Source organism: Pan troglodytes, chromosome 6 (assembly GCF_028858775.2).
Source record: "Pan troglodytes isolate AG18354 chromosome 6, NHGRI_mPanTro3-v2.0_pri, whole genome shotgun sequence".
Classification (NCBI taxonomy): domain Eukaryota; kingdom Metazoa; phylum Chordata; class Mammalia; order Primates; family Hominidae; genus Pan; species Pan troglodytes.
In genome coordinates, this window is record NC_072404.2 from 85426131 (window position 1) to 85447099 (window position 20969).

The following is a 20969-nucleotide window of genomic DNA, read 5'->3' on the forward strand; positions in this document are numbered from 1 at the left end:
GATTACAGGCGTGAGCCACCGCGCCTGGCCACCCCCACCCTGGTCTCTACAAAAAATTATAAAATTAGCCGGGCATGGTGGCAGGCACCCATAGTCCCAGCTACTGGGGAGGCTGAGGTGGGAGGATCGCTTGAGCCCAGGGGTTGGAGGCTGCAGTGAGCCATGATCACACCACTGCACTCCAGCCTGTGCGACAGAGACCTTGTCTCTAAAGAAAAATTTAGAAAAGTGACAAGGGCAAATACACACAGTGAAAGAAGTGGGGGGCAGCTCATCTCCATAAATGGCCACCAGAGTCAGGTCTCCCGCAGCCACACCCTTGTGTGGTTCCTGCCCATGTCATTGGGGGCCTTGTAACTTACTCTAGAGAATGCAGCGCAAGCGAAGCTGGGCCAGTTCTCAGCCCAAGCCTTAGAGCCTGGCAACTTCTGCTTTTGCTTGTGGGAACTGAGTCATTCAACAAACATATGGACCTTGCTGTAGACGCGTTGCGAAGAATGAGAGGCCCAAGACCTCGGGGAAAAGGCCAGCTGTCCGGACATCTCCCAAACACCAGCCTCGCGTGCTCCAGTCCAGCCAAGCCTCCAGTGACTGCAGTGGGAGCTGTGGGCATGTAACCACCCAGCTGAGTCCTGTCAACCCCCAGCGTCGGGAGACAGGAACAGAAATAGCCTAAAAGCCACCAGAGTGGAGAGGGCTGGGATTGTTACAGTAGCAGATAACCTGCAGAGCAGGCTTCATTCTCTCAACCTATGAAATATGCAAGAGAGGACAAGTATTACCAGTAGTTCCTTTCCCACTTTATTTTTTAGCTGCTTTTTGGGTTTTATACAATGAACATGTATTAATTGTAGAAGAAAACGATGTCATCCTTTATGATAAAATCCATTTCCATTTTAGCTTTTTTAAAAAAACAAAAAGCTATTGTGGACAGATGAACATCCAAGTACTGGGCACACCTCCAGCCCTCCCTCTTCCACTGAAGGCCGTTGCCTGTTGCTAGAAAGTTCTTTCCCAGGTATGCAGCTTTCAGTTTCCACTTCAGAGGCCACAGTGTCTGGGGAACGGACTGCCCCCAATACTAAAGGGAGTCAAATCTCTTTAATTCCCCACTCCTCAATACAACAAGAAGTCCCTTCTTTAGGCCACTGATGGAAACCTGGAACCCCCTTTTGATGGCAGCATGGCGTCCTAGGCCTTGACACAGCGGCTGGGGTTTGGGCTGTCCCAAACCGCACACCCCAACCCTGGTCTACCCACAGTTCTGGCTATGGGCTGTCTCTGCCACTGAACATCAGGGTTCGGTCAGAAGATGAAATCCCAAGGGGGACAGAGGTCAGTAGAGGAAGCTCAATGAGAAAGGTGCTGTTTGCTCAGCCAGAAAACGGCTGCCTGGCATTCACCGCTGAACTATGACCCCGTGGGGGTGAACTACCCCCAGGAGGAATCAGGCCTGGGCGATGCAAGGGTGCCAACAGGAGGGGCGGGAGGAGCATGTACGGGTAAACTGAATACTGTGTCTAATTCCATAAATTAACAATTTAGACTTTCTTGAAGCTACTGATGAAAGCGTCACGCTTCAGTCTAACAGTTAAACATCATCTAATTCTGATTGGTAATGAAGAGGTAGCAGACACTCTAAAGTTGGCTCTCACAGGGAAGAAAGCACAGCATTTACAGAAGGGACCTTGAAAAATAAAATCAAGGACGGCTTTTATTGATGCGCCCACAGAGCCACCCACAATTTGGAAGGCATGATGATGTCAATACAATAATCATCACCAAAGGAAATTAAAATACAAAGTTTATCTGCAACGGCTTTGCAGTGACATGATGCCTTCGTAAATTAAGGAAACTGGCCACCCGTCACAGCGGCTCACTTCAGGGTCTTCACGAAATCTTCCCCCTTCTTGATGGAGGCCTTCAGCTCGGGGATGGCATCCGAGATCATCTTCTCCTCAAAAGAGGAGACTTTGCCGATGCCCAGGTTCTTCTCGATGCCCTTTTTCTGAGGGAGATGGGAACATGTTAAAATGAAGTTTCCAGGAAAGTGCTTGTTAGAGAAACCCCGACCTGTCGCTCCATCAGCCCCGCCAAGGAGTCTGTCTATACATGCGGGTTCTGGGTGCCTTGCTGGGGACGCCTTGCTGACCAGGTGGGTGGGACTGAGCTGCGGTCAGGAGTGCGAGGCTCAGAGCCAGAGGGTGCCAGGCAGGGGTCCCAGCACTGTGATTGTCTAGGCAGGTACCCTGGACAATGACTGACCTTCCAAATGTGTTTCCTTAGCTATAAAACAAGCACCATCCACCTTCGTGAACACGAGGACAATGCGACAAGCACCTGGACGCCAGGCACTCAATCATCAGGAACACTTCACCGTATTCTCCCCAACAAAGCCTGTTTCTGGGTTCTTGTCTCTCCCCGCAAGTTGGTAAAGGACTGAAAACATTGTCACAGTCACCTGAATCAGGTGTCACTAAGTAGGTAAATGTCTGACATTGGCAAAAACAGGCGTCTCTGCCACCGTCTCACCTGCAGAAACTGAGCACAGTTTGTGTGGCAACAGCCTCAGTCCTCACCTCAACTCAATTCCCTCCTACTGCTTCCCCTGGCTCAAGGGCCTATGAGAACCGGGTGCGTCTCACCTGCAGGCCCTGCCATTCCATACACCTGCACCGACATGGGGACAGAACTACACCGTCAAGTGCCTGTCTCTCACCAAGGCCTGGGGCCATAGCTGAAGGATCTTTCTGTATTGGAGCATCTCTGAGAAAGGTCCTGGGGTGGCCCAGTGAGCCATATTACTTTCTGGCCACGTGATGAAGGCAACCACACATCTGCCTCATTTCTGCCCACAGGTGAGAAATGGAAACTTGGCTTGAGGGGGTATGAGTAAGACCTAAGGGTTTCTGTTTGCTGAAGACTCAGGCTGTCTGGATGGGGCACACTCTGGAAGAGGAATTGGGCCTGGCCGCCCCCCGCAGTCATAACAAGATGAACAAGGAGTGACAGGGAGGTGTTCAGGCAGGGTAGGGAGGCCTCCCTGGGCTGCCTGGAGATGGAGTGTCTTATCAGTCAATACTCCTGCAGCTGCTGGGCACCTGCTGTCAAACTGCAGGGAAGGAGACCCACTTGCTGGGAGGTTCACCCTTCACAGTCTGTGATCCTCCCAGCTCTTTTTTCTCGGGTGTGCGTCCACCCTTGAAAACAACAGCACTCGCCAGGCAGGCCCATGAGCTTACTGCATAAAGGGCCGGGGAGAGCTCCTGAGGTTTAAGCAAAGGGAACGCCCCCTTATTCCACAGTCAGAAGGACCCACGCCTGGATACATACCCCAAGCAGCAGCGGTGTGGAGAAGTAGGTACATTCCGTTTCCTGTGACTTAACGAAGGAACATTCCACAACACCTTCCTTTCCATTCATTGCATCCACAAGGGAGAAGACGAAGCGGGCGCCGGCATACGCCATGGAGAGGGTGGCAGAGCCTAGGGGGGCACAGGTCAGCCTGGCTGGTGCCACAACCGTGACGCCCAGGTGAGCCGGCCCCGCCAGCCAAGACACCTGCACACCTTCCAGCCTGACAGTCGAGAATTTCAGTCAGCACCCCTGATTTCTTGTTACTTATACATGAATGGTGTGGAATTGACTCTGCCACCCTCAAAAATGACTCTCAACCCCACAAAGCAGGCCGAGCTGCCCTCTCACACAGGGATTTTCCACCAGGCAACTGCAAATCAACACTGAAAAGGATCGTCCATACCCAGGGACAAGCAGCATTTCTCCCCAACCCTGAGCTCTCGCAGGGCCTCACTGGCACCCAGCCCCGGGGCTGCCTGAGACTCTACCTGCTCCGGCTTTAGCCTTGACCACCTCCGTGCCGGCCTCCTGGATCCGCCCAGTGAGTGCTGTCAGCTGGTCCTGGGGGAAGTCCACCTTGGGGGTGCACTGCAAGCCAAGCCATGGGATCAGTGAGTGGCTTCCGGCCCATGACCCCAGACCCACTGCCTCCCACCCCCACTACTCCCGACCTCTCCTCTCCCTCCCATCACCAGGGCATGGGAAAGGTTATCTATAAAGAAGAAAAAGAAAACCTTTATAGAAAAATGACATGCTACTCTGGGCACACTGCCTATGGGGTAGCCCTGCTCCACAAGGAGCAGCAAAAAAATAATAATAAAAAGATTAAAAAAAAAAAAGACGAAGTGAAATCAACTCTGTTGGGAAGTGTGGTGAGTCCCCTACTCATTTGTTTTTTGAGGCCAGGGTCTGGCTCTGTCGCCCAGGCTTCAGTGGTGCATCATAGCTCGCTGCAGCCTCAACCTCCCAGGCTCAAGCAATCCTCCCGCTTCGGCCTCCCAAATGCTGGGATTATAGGTATGAGCCACTGTGTCCAGCCCTGGACTCATTTTTGAAAAAAGCACCTCGCCCGCTCCGGCCTAACCAGTAACCCGGTGAGGTTCCCAACAGTGGTTCTCCTTGCGTGCTGGAGCTGGGCCCTGAGCAGCTTCCACCCACATTCGCTCCAGGACTGACACCGCCCTGCAGCAGAGGGGCGGGGCTGCCTATAACAGGAGCCCTTCCAAAACCTGGCACATGGCCAGGCCTTCTCCAGTCTACCGGGATCACCTCAAAGCAGGGCCTGGTAAAGGGAATCCTGACCTCGAAGCCCCTCACAAGGTCATATGCGTGTACCTGAGAGATCAGGGGGATGATGGTCTTCCCAGCATGGCCACCAATGACAGGGACGTTGACTCGAGCTGGATCCAAACCCTGGTGACCAAAGTATGAAGCTGGATGAGTTAACAAGCTCTTTCACTGTAAAACATGTCACAGCTGCCCCCAGCCCCAACACTGGAAAAGCCCCCAGAACTCAGGGTGGAACAGAGCCAGCTAGGAGGAGGCCCTGTCCAGCCCCTGCTGCGCTTGGATCTCCTGCCACGGTGCCCCAAAAGGCTGAGCATGAGCGCCAGCAGGTGCCGTGAGGGCTCGCCGCCGTCTGGCGAGGCCACCGCAAGTCCTTCCTTCACAGTGAGCATTTGTGCCCACTGTGGATGGGCACGGGAGGATGCTGCCTCCTGTGGAGGCCCCCCCCCCCGCGCCTGGCATCCTCTTTCCCAGAGCCGGCTCCACTCCCCATGCACAAGCCCAGACTCCTCCCTACACAGAACAATCCAAGTTCCCTTTTCTTCAGGCCCCACAGAACAAAATTCAAATCCATTCCAGGATACCCATGAGTTAGAAGTCTGGCACCTCAAACAGTGATTGGGACAGAAAGAACAAACTGACTCCTATGGCTCCAAACAGCACAGTTCAAGGCCGCCTCATTTCTTAAACTGGAGGTACCACACCCCCAAGAATCTGTGAACCAGGTTTTTGTTTTATTTTTTGAGACAGGGTCTCTGTCCCCCCAGGCTGGAGTGTAGTGGCACAATCTTGGCTGGCTGCAACCTCTGCCTCCTGGACTCAATGATCCTCCCACCTCAGCCTCCCAAGTACCAAACACCTCCACACCCAACCTATGTTTTTTAAATGTTTTGTACAGATGGGGTGTTGCCATGTTGCCCAGGCTGGTCCTGAACTCCCGGGCTCAAGCCATCCTCCTGCGTTGGCTTCCCAAAGTGCTGGGATTCCAGGCATGCACCACTGCGCCCGGCTGAACCAAGTATTTCTTAAAACGGACAATAACCTGGTGGGAGTAATGGTAGCGAGGGAACAGCCACCTGCCCTGATGGCCGTGGCCACTGAAGAGCCCAGTCCTAGGTTGGAAAATGAGCCTGGTCTGGGAGAGGGAGGATCAGCCTCACGCACGGGAAAAGTAGGATCAGCTTCATGGAGCCAGGAGCCAAAGATCCGAGAGGCTTAGCTTGGTGGTGTATAAGCACACACGTGCGGGCACTGCACGGTCACCAGGGATGTGGGGCTGAAGGGACACAGCCCTGCTTTCCAGAGGCTTGCCCTCAAATACAAGACTCCTAGAAACGTATGTTCCAATGGTGCATGCTAAGACGGGGGACAAGGTGACTTTGCAGCAAACGGGAACAAGGCATTGGCCTGGGAGGTCCTGGAGCCACGTTGAAAGGGAATATGGTGGGTGAGAGGATGAGGGAGGAACCAGCCATCGGAAGTTTAAGGATTGATATGCATTCTTGATATGATCCAGGAAATTTCCAGAATGTCAGGCAGCCAGGGGTAATGACAGTCCACTTCACTGTTGGAGGTGGGGGACGGGATCTCCCAAGGGCCAAGGTACCCTGTCCCCAACTCTAACAGTGAAGCTTCAAGGCTGAGATAGGACTGCCTAACAGGACTTTCTGTGAGGACAGAGGAGCCATATGTGGCCATGGAGCATCTTAAATGTGGTTTGTGTGGCAGAGGGATATAGTTTTAATGTTATTTAACCATAAATAGCCAAATGTAGCTAGTGGCAGCTATGGTGCAGGGCAAGACTAGGGCCTGGGGTGTGCCCAGCCCCGAGAGCCCACGAGAATGAACTCTGTTGCCTCCAGGACGCCAGGGGCTGCGCCTCTGGAGGTGGGAGGTGGGATCCTGCCTGGTGTGTCCACTTCCGTACTGCGGCAATCCCGGGGGCCTCTGGACATACCTGCGCTTACCTGCTCACTCAAACTGTTTTTTGTTTTTTTTTTTTAAAGAGACAGGGTCTTGCTCTGTCACCCAGGCTGGAGCGCAGTGGCGCAATCACAGCTCATTGCAGTCTTGAACTCCTGGGTTCAAGCAACCATCCCACCTCAGCCTCCCAAAGTGCTGGGATGACAGCCGTGAGCCACTGTGCCAGGCTTAAACTGTCTTCTTCGATTCAAGTGTCTCTCCCATTCCATGGAACTCTAAGGCCTGGGGCCATGCCTTTTGAAGCTCTGTGACCCCCACACCTGTAACAGAGTCCCACTACCAGGCCCTCGGGTACGTGCTGCCATGTCTGTTACAGTGGGGCACCTCTAACTCCTCAGAAACAGATGTGCCTGTCACTCAGGAGTAAAACGGAGGCCAAGGGTGCTGCGGGTGCACTTCCTACCACACCGCACGTATAACCTCTAATCTGCCATCAGAACAAAAAGGCCTGAAGCTCAAGAGAAATACTTTTGGGGGCCAAAGGAAGTGGTTCTGCTGGCTCCACAACGGAAGCAAGTCGAAAGCAGGCTGTGCAAAGCACTAAGGACTCCAGGCCCAGCACTGGCACCAAACCAAGCCGAGCTCAAGCCACACCCAGCAACTCAGTCTCCGTCCAGCAGCCCTAGGGTCAGGCACCTGGCCAGGCCTGGACTCTCCAGGGTGAGCTACCACGGGCAACCCAAAAAAGTCAGTGCCAGGGACCAGGGCCAACAATTCTGATACCTCAGGACTTCTGGCACTTTCCTCAGTTCTTCATGTTTGCTAATTTTCCCACCCTTTATCTAGTGGCCAGCAGGTAAATCCTCCCAGGACCAGTTTTCAGGGGCAAGGAGAAAGGGGAGGACTGGGGGAGCCCCATCCAAGTCCAGCCACTGAGAAGCCCAAAGAAGGTGTGAACCCACAGTGCTCTTGGCGAGAAGGAAGACAGCGAGAGCCGGGAGACAGACACTGGCCAGAGTAGATGCCTGTTGGGCCGAGTGCCTGGAACCCACAGGAAACACAGGGGCTGCTTCCATCAAGAGGGCGAGCTCTAAAAACATTTAAAACCCCCAAGTGACACGTGACCTGGGCATGCCCTCGTGTCTTCCACTCCCGTAAATGAGCACGGGTGGCGGGAGAAGTTCAGAAAGGTCACCTGAGCAACACCCACGCCACCCTTACCTTCAGCTCTGCAACAAAGGTGTTGGCTCTGACGATGTCCAGGGTCGTCACGCCGAAGATTTTGTTGGGGTTGTACACTCCATGCTTCTTGAAAACTTCTGCTGTGATGGGGATGGTGGAATTAACCTAGGACATCCAACAGACAGGCATGGCTTGCCCTGGGTTCCGAGAGCAGGGCCAAGCCACAGAAGGAAAAGGGCTTTTTGTCAGACCTTCCCAAAGGTCTAACTAGTCCAAAGATGCCACATTGAACTGCCCTGTCTGATAACTCTGTACTGGCAAGCCACCCGCCAGAAAGGACAGGCCGCACCATGTGAACAAAGAAACCCTTTGCTGTAGAGGATGCTTCTTCCCTTGGTGGCCCTTCAGCTATCAACTGAAATGTGTGATGATGCCTCCATGGATCACCTTCTGCTCGGCCGGGACTCACAGCTGCAGGGCCACTCCTGATGGGACAGCAGTGCACAGCGGCTGTGTGCTCCAAGGAAGCAGGTCCACTGGCAGCTCAGTCCCTCTGTGCTATGACCCTGGGCAGGTCACCCTAACTCCCTGGGACCCGTTTTTTCTTCTGTAAGTGGGGGAAACGACAACCTCATCAAGTCATAAATACTAAATGACTTCACACACGGCGACTGCTGAACACGTCACCCGGGACGCCAGAAGATGACAGAATGGCCAGGTTTCTATTAGGCACTGGTTAGCTCCCCAACAAAGGGAAGAGCAGCTCTCTATTTGTGACCCACCACCCTGAGGAGCTTCTGGGGAACGCAGGACCCTCAGAGGCCAGGAGCACGAGCTCTGCATGCCTGCTGGCATCCATGCCTCTCAGTGACATCATGGTCCCTGCCCCTTCACCCCAATCGATCCTCATCCTCAGACACCAGGACCCAGGCTCCGCCAGGAAGGAGCAGTGAGGTGGCTGCTGTTAAATGAGCACAAGGCCCTGCAGGTCAAGCTGGGGAACCACGGCCGTCCTCTCAGTGAGGACGCAGCACTCAACGTTTCTGAGAGTAAGCAGCTACCTGCAAAAACCAGTGAGTGGGGCCTGGGGTGGCTGTGTGTGTCCGCGACTGTGTGTGAATGAGGAAATGGGGACAACAGGGGACCAGGAATGGAAATCCTGAGTAGAATGCAGATAGTCCCACCTTATCCATGGTTTCACTTTCTGCTGTGTTAATTACCAGCAGTCAATTGAGGTCTGAAATTATTACACGGAAAATTTCAGAAATAAAGAATTCATGGGTTTTAAACTGGCTGGGCGCAGTGGCTCATGCCTGTAATCCCAGCACTCTGGGAGAGTGAGGCGGGAGGATCACCTGAGGTTGGTTGTTTGAGACCAGCCTCACCAACATGGCGAAATCCTGTCTCTACTAAAAATACAAAAATTAGCTGGGCATAGTGGCGTGCACCTGTAATCCCAGCTACTCAGGAGGCTGAGGCAGAAGAATCGCTTGAACCTGGGAGGCAGAGGTTGCAGTGAGCCAAGGTCGCACCACTGCACACTGGCCTGGGTGACAGAGCCAAAAACAAACAAACAAAAAAACTGCATGCCATCCTGAGTAGCAGGATGAACTCTGGCTCCATCCCGCCCAGGATAGGGGTCAACCCTTTGCTCAGCATACCCATGCGTCTACACCACCTGCCTGAGTCACTTAGGAGCCATTTTGGTTATCAGATCAGCTGTTGAGGGATCATGATGCTTGTGTTCCAGTCGCCTTATTTTACTTTACAATGGCCCCAAAGCGCAAGAGTAGTGATGCTGGCAATTTGGAGAAACAGAAACCAGAGAAGCCATTAAGTACTTCCTTAAGCGAGAAGGTGGAAGTTCCTGACTAAAGGGAAAGAAATAACTTTTATTATAGTATCTTGTGATTGTTTTACTATGAGTTGTTGTTGTTAATCTCTTACTGTGCCTAGTTTATGCATTAACTTATCACAGGTGTGCATGCCTAGGAACACACATGGTATATACAGGGTTCAGTATACACATGGTATATACAGGGTTCAGGGTTCAGGCACCTACTGGGCTCTTGGAACATACTTTCCCGGCTAAGTAGGAGCTACTGTGTCAAAAAGGGAATCAAGAGACCACCACAATCACGGCTGAAAAGAGCCTTGAGAATGGACTTCTCTTCAGGTGGGGAAACTAAAGCAGAGAGAGACGTGGTCTGCCCACAGCACAAGGCTGGCTGTGACAACGCTCGTTCAGTTCATGCTGGAAGGAGTCCTTAGGAAATGCACGGACGGGCCTCTGCTTAGTGCACCCGACCTCTCCATTTCAGCCCCTTCATCTGTGTACTCCCCCATCCCCCCAGCACATCAGCAGCCTTTGCTGCAAACCGTGAGCTTTTCACGCACTGTCAGCACCTAAACACCTGCCATAGCTGCAAGAGCCAGGTGCTGCCACACTCACCGGATTGGCAATGATGCAGATCATGGCTTCCGGGCAGTGCTGGGCACAGGCAGCGGTCAGGGTGGCCACAATCGTGGCATTGGTGTTGAACAGGTCGTCCCGGGTCATGCCTGGAAATGATCCAATATGAAATGTTAACAGAGAACACCACAAATTTCCAGACAGGCAGCATGTGCTGAGCGCCAGCTGTTACAGGAAATTGAGCCACTCAAGGTCCCCGTTTCAAGTCAGTCTCTCTTGCAGGGTAAATGATCCAGCATGATGAGTGCCAGAAGCGAGGTCTGCATGGGTGGAGCAGGGGAGGACAACATCTCAGAAGGACCGTCGAGGTTTAGTAAGAACCCCCAAGGTAGAGTGGGACTGAGAAGAGGGAAGGGCGTCCGTGCACAGAGGCACAGGGGAATGGCAAGACGACTTTGACCCCAGGCCAACAAAGAGATGTGACCTTTACCCCACAGGCAAGGGGAGCTGGTGACATTTTTCCTACAACAAAGCAACCAGATTAAATCCATTTTTAATAGGAAATGGGTTTAATCCCCACATCTTCACGTGGGGAGGTACCAGACAAGGCTTTCAAACACAAACCTGGCTTTCTGGGGACTCCGGCCGGAATAACTACCACATCACAACCTTTCAGGCAGTCAGGCAGCTGTTCAGGTCCGAGGTAGCCTAGAACAAACACCCCAAAAGAGAAATGTCACCGTTTCTGATTCAGAGAGGCCTGGAAAGTTCAGCCCTGGCCTTAAGGCCAACTAATGGCCTCGAGAAAGGCTAGAAGCCCTGCCGGTAACGTGACTTCCTTCTGTTGACGACTACTGCCCTGCGAGCTGACAATTCCCGTGGCAGGAACCCTCCCCTTCTACCCTGCTTTCCCCAGCCTCTCCTTGCCCAGGCCCCAGCTAGAATGGGTCAGCCCTCCAGGTTTCCACAAAAGCAAACTGAGCCACTGCTTGTCTTCATCCTACTCGTGAGCATTGTAAGTCACACTTGGCCTCCAGTTAGAATGAGAGGAGCTGCTCATTCCCCATCACCACAATCCTGATGAAAACTCCTTTTTTTTTTTGAGAGGGAGTCTTGCTCTGTCACCCAGGCTGGAGTGCAGTGGTGCGATCTTGGCTCACTGCAACCTCCACCTCCCGGCTTCATGTAATTCTCCTGTTTCAGCCTCCTGAGTAGCTGGGATTACAGGCATGGACGACCACATTTGGCTAATTTTTGTATTTTTAGTAGAGAAGGGGTTTCACCAGGTTGGCAAGGCTGGTTTTGAACTCTTGAACTCAAGTGATCCACCCACCTTGGCCTCCCAAAGTACTGGGATTACAGGAGTGACCCACTGTGCCAGCCCAAACTCCTTGATCAGAAGGCACTGAAGGCCAGGAAAGAAAACGTTCTGTGCTGAAAGACTCTAAATATTACTATTTCGTTTACTCCTATCATCTGAAGGAAAAAGTATGTTTTCAAAGATTTCAGGGAAATTTGCTACAATATCCAAAATCTGCTTCGATCTTGACTTTTTCCTTAATGCAGGAGACTTCTTAACCCGAATATACAGCCCAAAAGAAAATGGGCAACCCATTCAGAGAACTCTGGAAGGTGCACGAACATAAAATTTGCCAGGCAGCCTCCCCAGCTGTTCACACCAACTTAAGACTCATGTAAACACCATCAGACACGGTATCGCATACGCTGTCAGAGGGGAAAGAAATCAGTAGAATCTTTCTGGACAGCAATTTGGAACTTTATAGTAAAAGCTTTGAAATATTCATACCTACTAATTCTGTGTTTAGAACTCTAAGACTTAAACAAGATGTAAAGATAAAGATATGTACTGCAACTTATATTAATATATTTATATTTACAGAAGCAAACAGGAAACAGCCAATGGTCAACAACAGAGCTATCACAAACGATAAATTACAGCTTTAAAAATAATTTTATCAAGAATTCGGGCTGGGCGCAGTCACTCATGCCTGTAATCCCAGCACTTTGGGAGGCCGAGGTAGGTGGATCATTTGAGGTCAGGAGTTCTAGACCAGCCTGGCCAACATGGTGAAACCCCATCTCTACTAAAATCACAAAAATTAGCTGGGCATGGTGTTGCACGCCTGTGGTCCCAGCTACTCAGGAGGTTGAGGCAGGAGAATCACTTGAACCCAAGATGGGGAGGTTGCAGTAAGCCAAGATTGTGCCACTGTATTCCATCTGGGACACAGAGGAAGACATGGTCTCAAAAAAAAAAAAAAAAAAAAAAAATTTGGTGACATGCAAAAATGTTGATACATTGTGAAGGTTAAATAAGCAGCATATATAAATATGCATATTTATGAAATTTTTTTTTTTTTTTTTGGAAACAGGGTCTCACTGTCTCACCTAGGCTGAAGTGCAGTGGTGTAATCAGGGCTCACTGTAGCCTCAACCTCCTGAGCTCAAGTAATCCTCCCACCTCAGCCTCCCAAGTAGCTGGGACCACAGGTGTGCACTATCATGCCCAGCTAATTTTTGGACTTTTTGTTGAGATAGGGGTCTCGCCATGTTGCCTGGGCTGGTCTTGAACTCCTGGACTCAAGCAATCCTCCTGACTTGGCCTCCCAAAGTGCTGGGATTACAGGTATAAGCCACTGCACTAAGTCCAGTGAATCATTTCCCAGACAACATTTACTGAATATCCGACACTGCCTTCCACAGACAGGGAGGTTTCCCAAAGAGGCCGTGCTTTTTGAGAAGCTGGCAAGATAACCCTGGGGTGGAGGGAAGGTGGCCCGCAGCTGAGACCATCACCTTACTGTCCCCAAATCCTCACCAGAGGTTGCTGACACTTCCCTCTTCCCCATCCTCATACTACTTTTCAAATTAGAAAAAGTAGAAAATGGGATGATTAGGCTACCTCACATTTCTAAAAGACACCGCTGTTTCAATTTTTATAGACGCCAAGTCTAAAAGGGTGTAATCACTTGTAAAATTTAAATTTAAAACAGAGAAACCCCCGTCTCTAAACATTTAGTTTCATCTAAGAATCTTACTCAAAACTCGGATCCTGGCCTACTGGGGACAGGAAGCAAGTCTCCAGGGTCAGCGCACCCAGTACCTTTCACAGCGGCTTTGGTCTCGATGTGGCTCAGATCTGCGGCCACTCCGGGTGTGTGCGCGATATCATAGAGGGTCAGGCGGCTCACCAAGGGGCTGTTCTTCAGGAGAAGTGAAAGTGGCTGCCCGATGCCTCCAGAGGCCCCTAGCACAGCTACTTTAGCATTGTTCTAAAAAGAGGCACAGAGAAAGGACTCTTAGGACGAAATGAGCATGAAAAGGATTCACATGGTATCCTATAAAAAATGTTGCACTGGGCCTCTTTTTACTGCAGTTGCCAAAGCAAGATACAATCATTGTATTTGTAACAGTCTCATTCTGGAAGAATTCAGGACCTTCATTCCAAAGGTCCACTTTCAAATGGGGAGAATTTATGTCTGTAGAGGCTGTGATACTCAGGGTACTTCAAAACCCTCCTGAAAGATGAAGAACAAGCTGGACTCCATCAGGCAGCTGGACTGGTAACAGCAGCCCTCCCTTCAACCTGCAGCTTTATAAATATAAACACACACTGAGTGCCTAGCAACAGGCCTTCCCGGTAACTGAGGTTGCAGGAAGATCCCTGCTGGCTCTGTAGGAGACAGGTAATGAGATGCATTAGGAGCAGAGAGAACACTGTCACAGAAGCCCCTTGTGCAAGAGGGCAGATGGGGTTGCGGCAATCAACTCCCTGCAGGGGTGGGGAATCAGAGAAGATTCATCCAGGCAGCAAACTTGTGGCTGGAGCCTCAGGCAGGACGAGGAGCTGCCTAACAAGAGATGGAAGGGGTTACGTACATTGCGAAAGACTCCAACCCTCCTGGTGAGTCAGATCTGTCATCTCGGGCTCCAGTATCTCACACTGGTTCTCCAGCCTAGGTGTGTATCAGAGCCACCTGCTGAGCTAATGAAGCCCACTCAGGACTAGGCTCCTGGAAGCGGGATGGGGCTTAGGCCTTGGCATTTTTGCCATTTTCCCCAGATGATTTTGATACCAAACAGTTTGAGAATCACTGTTTCATACCAGGCTAATCAGAAGAACAGGCAGCAAAGTAGCAGCTGGCCCTGGGCATTTCAGCTTGGAATAGTTAGGAAAGTGATGGGGTGAAAGTGACCCAGCCCCGCATCCAGCAATCACTCCCGTTATTCGAAGGCACTCTTCCCCTCTAGGTCTCACTCAAGGTCTGACCAAAATTACAGCCATACCCAGGGAGCTTGTTTCTGATCTAAACTCACAAATGAGAAGCACAGCCGATCCCTGGCAGGCAGGCAGGCAGGCAGCTACCAGTGAGGGAAGAGGCAAACAAAGTGGCAGACACAGGAACTCTCGGCACCGTGTGTGGTCATCTGGGGCCTGACAGCATCACTGCACAGTCTTCTACAGTAGCTGAGGCCAGCTAATAACAGGCTTTGGTTATCAGAAACCAAAACCAAACAAACCAAAATCCGAATCAAGACGCTTACCCAGTGGGTTTCTGCTCAGGAAATTAAACTGTGGAAGCATACACAACCAACATTTGAATTCAAACAGGTTTTTGAGTTTCAAGTTGGTGCTTTAAAGGTGAACCCCTGGCTGCCTGGAAACTTGAACCTGTCAGACCCGCTCAGAACCTGAGGTCGGGCAGGCTCAGCCTCACCCACTTCTGGATCTTCAACTCTCACTCCCACATCTTGTGTGAGTCTCAGGGACTCCCAAATCCCAGCTCTGCATTCCCAGTTCTGTTAGGCGTTCCATGGGTTCCACAAACTCAACTGTCCATTTATCCTGCCCCCCTCCCTCCATCCCTGGTCCCAAATGGCACTTGTGTTCACTAAATGTAAACTTCTAGAACCATCTTCTGCCACCTCCTTCTTATCAGAGACATCAAGTCAGGACATGAAGAACTTGGCAGCTCAACCACCCTCCCAACCCGCTCCTCCTCTTCATTCTATTCCGTTATCTAACTTAGGTACTCAGCAACACCTCCAAAGCATGCTTTCCCAAAATCAAAGTCTTAATCATTTCACTCTCATGCTCAGGCTGGCATGGTGGTATGCACCTGTAGTCCCAGCTACTCAGAAGGCTGAGGTGGGAGGATCACTTGAGCCCAGGAGTTGAGGCTGCCGTGAGCCATGATGGCACCATTGCACTCCAGCCTGGGAAACAGAGCAAGATTCCATATCTTTAAAAAAAATATCTTCTGGGCTGGGCATGGTGGCTCACACCTGTAATCCCAGCACTCTGAGAGGCAGAGGTGGATCACCTTAAGTCAGGAGTTTGAGACCAGCTTGGCCAAAATGGCAAAACCCCATCTCTACTAATAATAAAAAAATTAGCCAGACATGGTGGTGCGCACCGGTAATCCTAGCTACTCAGAAGGCTGAGACAGGAGAATCGCTTGAACCCAGGAGGAGATCACACCACTGCACTCCAGCCTGGGTGAAGACCAACAGTCTATCTCAAAAAAAAAAAAAAAATCTTCCAAAGCTTTCATGCCTCCATCACTCAGCCAGGGCAGTGGTTCCACCGGGGAGTGGCCAAGACAATCCCACCAGGGTGGAGGATGAAACTGCTGCAATGAGTGTATCTTTTTTTTTTTTTTTTTGAGATAGGGTCTCCCTCTCTCACTCAGGCTGGAGTGCAGTGGTGCGATCTTGGCTCACTGCAACCTCTGCATTTTCGGTTCAAGCCATCCTCCCCACCTTAGCTGTAGCTGGGACTACAGGTACACACCACTCATTCTGTAGAAATGAGGTTTTGCCACACTGCCCAGGCTGGTCTCAAACTTCTGAGCTCAAGTGATTCTCCCACCACAGCCTCCCAAAGTGCTGGGATTATAGGTGTAAGCTACCATGCCCAGACTGTCTCTATCTTTATCTAACAAAGAATTAACCTCTACCAAGAAATGGACCGACCTGTGCCCTCACTAGGGTGCTTAAATGGATGGGTCCCATGTGTACATAAGGTGAACACAACATGGGGGAGGGAGGGGAAGAAGACTGCCTCACTGGTTTCTTTGCTTTCACTTTGTCAAGGTGATGTCACTGTTTGTATATTACAGGATGTCATCAACTTAATTTTTACAAAACCACAATCCTTAAGTAGTATAATCTTTACATGCTTTGCAATGAGATGAAAATCTTTGGTGGCCCGGAGGTTAGATCATGATCTCCTTGTCAAAGAGCTGTCTTCCAGACCCGCTGACCTTTGCTGGGTGGCAAAGTGGCTATCAACAGCACACTGCTTGGCAACTGTGTTGAAAACCGACATACGTTAACACTGCCTTCATTTGTAAGTTTTAACACTTTATAACGTGTTATGGTTTAAAATTTCTACTTGAGTTTATATTGTAATGTATATATTAGTACATATACCTATAAGTAAATACATTGGGGCTATGTGCTTCCTACGCTTTCACTGTTAAAGATACAGGATCCAGCTAGGCGTGGTGGCTCACGCCTGTAATCCCAGCACTTTGGGAGGCTGAGACGGGCGCATCACCTGAGGTCGGGAGTTTGAGACCAGCCTGACCAACATGGAGAAACCCTGTCTCTACTAAAAATACAAAATTAGCCAGGCATGGAGACGCATGCCTGTAATCCCAGCTACTCGGAAGGCTGAGGCAGGAGAATGGCTTGAACCTGGGAGGCGGAGGTTGCGGTGAGCTGAGATCGCACCATTGCACTCCAGCCTGGGCAACAAGAGCGGAACTCCGTCTCAAAAAAAAAAAAAAAATCCAAAGTCTGGAGACCACTGCACCATGGGCTCAAGCCCATCTTTCTTTTTGCTTTCATCAGCTGCCTTCTCAACAATGTCGCTTGTATGCCCAACAGGCATTTTAAATTGAACATATCAAAAACTGAGATCCTGGCCGGGTGTGGTGGCTCACGTCTATAATCCCAGTACCTTGGGAGGCCAAGACAGGTGGATCACCTGAGGTCAGGAGTTTGAGACCAGCCTGGCCAACATGGCGAAACCCCATATCTACTGAAAATACAAAAAAAAATTAGTTGGGCGTGGTGGCAGCACCTGTAATCCCAGCTACTCAGGAGGCTGAGGTGAGAGAATCACTTGAACCCAGGAGGCGGAGGCTGCAGTGAGCCGAGATCACGCCACTGTACTCCAGCCTGGGCGACAGAGCGAGACTCTGTCTCAATAAATAAATAAAAACTGAACTCCTGATATCTTCTCCCTGCCTAAACCCACTCTCTTCTATAAGTCTTGCCTATTTCAGCCCAACTCCAAGGCCCAAAACCTTGGTGTCATCCCTGACCCCTTATCTAATCACACATCAGCAAATCCTTCTGGTACCATCAACGAATACCCAGAATTCAATCATTTCTTACCACCTGCACCTAGATAACCACAATGAACTCCTAACCCACCTTTCTCTCACTCCTAAGACCATCTTGTTAAAATGGAAGGAAGAGCAAGTCATTACGCAGCTGAAAACCCTCAACTGGCCGCCCCATTTCTGAGAAAATACCAAAGTTTTACAAGGCCTGTTCTGTTACCTCCACTGCCTTCTCTGGAACTACCCTAGCCTCATTTTCTCAAACCTTCAAGGCATGCCCCATGCTTCTCCAAGGGCTCTCAGCTACATCCTGAGACATATCCCTTACCTGCAATACTCTTTCCATATGATGTGATCTCTGCTTCCTTCAGACTTTACTCAAACATCTCACTCTGCGTGAGGCCTACCCTAGCTGATGTAAAACTGCTACCCTCGGCTGGGAGTGGTGGCTCACGCCTGTAATCCCAGCGCTTTGGGAGGCCAAGGAGGGTGGATCACTTAAGGCCAGGAGTTTGAGACCAGCCTGGCCAACATGGTGAAACCCCATCTCTACTAAAACTACAAAAATTACCCAGCTGTCGTAACCCTTGCCTGTGATTCCCACCTACTTGGAAGGATGAGGCAGGAGGATAGCTTGAGCCCAGGAGTTGGTTGCAGTGAGCCAAGATGGCGCCACTGCACTCCAGCCTGGGCAACAGAGTGGGACTCTGTCGGGTCCATCCTGGCCAACATGGTGAAACCCCATCTCTACTAAAAACACAAAAATTAGCTGGGCACGGTGGTGCGTGTCTGTAGTCCCAGCTACTCCGGAGGCTGAGGCAGGAGAATCGCTCCAACCTGGGAGGTGGAGGCTGCAGTGAGCCGAGATCATGCCACTGCACTCCAGCCTGGCGACAGGGCGAGGCACTGCGTCAAAAAAAGTAAATAAAATTGGTACCCTCTTCCCTAACACAAGCACCCTACAATCCCCATTTTTCTTGCATGTTCATCACTATTTTAAGATACTTTATAATGAGTGGGGCAATAAGTAAAATATCTAGTAATTTCCGTGAGAGCAGGGACTTCTGTGTTTTGTTCACCACTGTATTTCCGGTACCTAGCTCAATAAATATGTCGGATATCTGAAGGTCCTACCAAAACTCAACCTCTCCCTGGACACCCCTGTCCTGTCTTTGGTTGGCTGCCCCTCCCCCACACCTCATCCCTCCTATCCTGTTTACTCATTCCCTAAGACCTTCATCGCCTCCACCTGTCCTAAGTTTACTCATTCCCTAAGACCTTCATCGCCTCCACCTGTCCTAAGTTTACTCATTCCCTAAGACCTTCATCGCCTCCACCTGTCCTAAGTTTACTCACTCCCTAAGACCTTCATCGCCTCCACCTGTCCTAAGTTTACTCATTCCCTAAGACCTTCATCGCCTCCACCTGTCCTAAGTTTACTCATTCCCTAAGACCTTCATCGCCTCCACCTGTCCTAAGTTTACTCATTTCCTAAGACCTTCATCGCCTCCACCTGTCCTAAGTTTACTCATTCCCTAAGACCTTCATCGCTTCCACCTATCCTAAGTTTACTCATTTCTGTCCCATATCAAGTGTCACTTCTCACTTATCTTGGTATCCCCTGCAGCACCCAGCATAGTTGTTGGCAAGCACAGGTACTTAATGTACTTATCTGTATACAGCTGGGCCCCCACTTCACCGTAGCGCAAAAGCATTTGGTACATTCAACTTACAATGGGGTTGCCTGTGGGAACCCATTGCAAGTTGAAAATACACAAAGTTAAACTCGCCTTTTGACTTAGGATATTACCAACTTGCGATGGGTATGGGAAGTAGCCATCAATCCAGGAGCATTTGTATTTATTTTTCAAATGAACTGGATGTACAGGAAACTCGAGAACTTCGATGATAAATTTGGATTCCCCTTTAAAATTACCTCCCTCTTGGGCGTCGTAATTAAAAGGCAATGCGAGCACCTCCTGGGTTCTCAAAATTAGGTTTAATTAGATTCACTTGGTAAAAATGCGGACACCCCCCCCCCCCCAGTCTTAAGCTTCTTCAATGAACCCAGACGTCTGTTTTTTATTAGCTTTCTGGTGATTCTGACACAGAGCAGAGTTTAAGAACCACCATTCTAGAAGATGGCTAAAAATAGCCTAGGCTTAAGTGGTCGCGGGCCAAGTCAGGCACTGTTAAGACACCTGGCGGCAGGCTCAGTCCGCCCACAGCAGGAGAGATCCTCCAAAAAGGTTAAGAAGCGCTGAATTCTAATCCTCTGGCCAAATGACTGTAACCCTGCCTGGCCCAGTTCTCTAGCCTCGGTTTGTCCATACTATGGAATTAGGAAGTATACGATTTCTTTTATTCACGCACAACTCACACGGATGCTGCAAGGAGATTAGCTACGTCAAAGCAATGGAAAGCTGCAGAAAAAAACGTAAGTTTACTTTCAGATGCAGAGCCCTGGTTTCCCAACCTTGAAGGCGTGCAAGCCAAGAGCAGGTCCTCTGGGGACTCTGGGAGACCTGGGGGAACCCTGACAAATGGACCGGCCCTGGAGCGGGACTACCTCGCCCCCTTCTCCCCGGCTTTCTCCCCCGCACCTCCAGGCCAGTGTCAGGGCCTGCCCTGGGCGCCACAGTCTCCAGCCAGTGCCGGGCAGCCCTGCGGTCCAGGCTGGCCTGGAAAGGGTCAGAGCTGCCCGCGAACCGGGGACGCACGTGGCCCGGGCCGGGGGGCCTCCGCCTGCAGGCCGCCCCTCGTCTGGCCTACCTGGGCCGAGGTGCTGAAGCTGCGGCGGAGAGCAGCGCTGGCAGGCCGGGCGAGGGCGGAGAGCATGGCTGGAGCGGGAGGGGCACCGACTGGCAGGCACAGGAGCTGGTGACGGGGAAGTGACTCCAACGACCTCCACACTGCGCAGCGCCTGCTCCCTGGGGCCTCGCGAGAGTGACCGGACTTCCGGTGGCGCTCGCCTCCGGGATCTCGTGAGATCACGGCCACTTCCGGGAGTCGGAAAGGAAGGCTCCGGGTTCACCCTGGCAACCCGGGTGTTTGGCTGGGTTCTAGCGTGGCCGTCTGTGTGGCCGGTGGGGGACCTGCGGTCGGAGTGGGAGGGCCAGTCTGCACCCAAGAGGTGGAAGAGGACGGGCTTTAGGCTGGAAGCGCCTTAGAGGAGCCATTTTTCCAGGTGGGGCCCCAGGCAGAGGCTCCGACAGGGAGCCTGGCCATAGTCGCGCAGCCGGGGAGGTGGAGCGCGTCCCAGACCCGAGCCCCCGACCTCAGCCAAACCCATTCCTTCTGCCCTTGGAGGCCAGAGGGGACTCTGAGCTCCGGAAAAGCAGGGTCAGGGAGGCTGAGAGTCCTTAGGCGGGGTGGGAGGAAGGGGCCATCTCCTCAGATCCGGGCCGTCGTTTCCCAAGTTGCAGAGACCC

At 51.3% G+C, this 20969-nt stretch overlaps 3 protein-coding genes across 30 annotated transcripts in view; 2 read left to right on the top strand and 1 right to left on the bottom strand.

The window, feature by feature from the left end:
- The window catches only part of LOC134810458 (uncharacterized), a 106410-nt gene extending 103073 nt beyond the window's left edge, over positions 1–3337 (top strand). For all 8 annotated transcript variants that reach the window (XM_063814563.1, XM_063814562.1, XM_063814564.1 and 5 more), the window contains one exon: positions 2287–3337. In XM_063814563.1, the coding sequence (XP_063670633.1) occupies positions 2287–2435 (149 nt within the window). In that variant the 3' untranslated portion in view covers positions 2436–3337. The remainder of the gene's footprint in view (positions 1–2286) is intronic.
- On the bottom strand, positions 1697–20525 carry MDH2 (malate dehydrogenase 2). Of its 2 annotated transcripts, XM_001156205.6 has the most exons (9): positions 20311–20525; positions 13287–13455; positions 10787–10870; positions 10202–10311; positions 7789–7914; positions 4693–4770; positions 3846–3945; positions 3334–3485; positions 1697–2008 (listed from the first exon to the last, which is right to left on the bottom strand). In XM_001156205.6, the coding sequence occupies exons 1-9, from the start codon at positions 20374–20376 to the stop codon at positions 1877–1879; spliced, it is 1017 nt and encodes a 338-aa protein (XP_001156205.1). In that variant the 5' UTR covers positions 20377–20525; the 3' UTR covers positions 1697–1876. The 2 variants fall into 2 exon arrangements, with proteins under 2 accessions (XP_001156205.1, XP_003318575.1); XM_003318527.5 differs by lacking the exon at positions 13287–13455 and having other exon boundaries at positions 20311–20492.
- STYXL1 (serine/threonine/tyrosine interacting like 1) overlaps positions 19888–20969 on the top strand; it is a 52958-nt gene continuing 51876 nt past the window's right edge. For 7 of the 20 annotated variants that reach the window (XM_063814553.1, XM_063814556.1, XM_054655843.2 and 4 more), the window contains exon 1: positions 20537–20725. The gene's annotated coding sequence lies outside the window, so the exon portion shown is untranslated. Of the gene's footprint in view, positions 19976–20522; positions 20726–20969 lie in introns of those variants that run through there. The other 13 variants (XM_063814560.1, XM_063814559.1, XM_009453359.5 and 10 more) reach the window with 7 other exon arrangements.

Bases quoted from the DNA above. Each gene is read 5' to 3' on its own strand.
- MDH2 (XM_001156205.6), bottom strand. From the start codon at position 20,376: ATGCTCTCCGCCCTCGCCCGGCCTGCCAGCGCTGCTCTCCGCCGCAGC. The intron at 7,915-10,201 runs GTGAGTGTGGCA...TGGATGTCCTAG, and splicing joins TCTGCATCATTGCCAATCCG to GTTAATTCCACCATCCCCAT. The intron at 3,946-4,692 runs GTACACGCATAT...CTTGGCTTGCAG, and splicing joins TCATCCCCCTGATCTCTCAG to TGCACCCCCAAGGTGGACTT.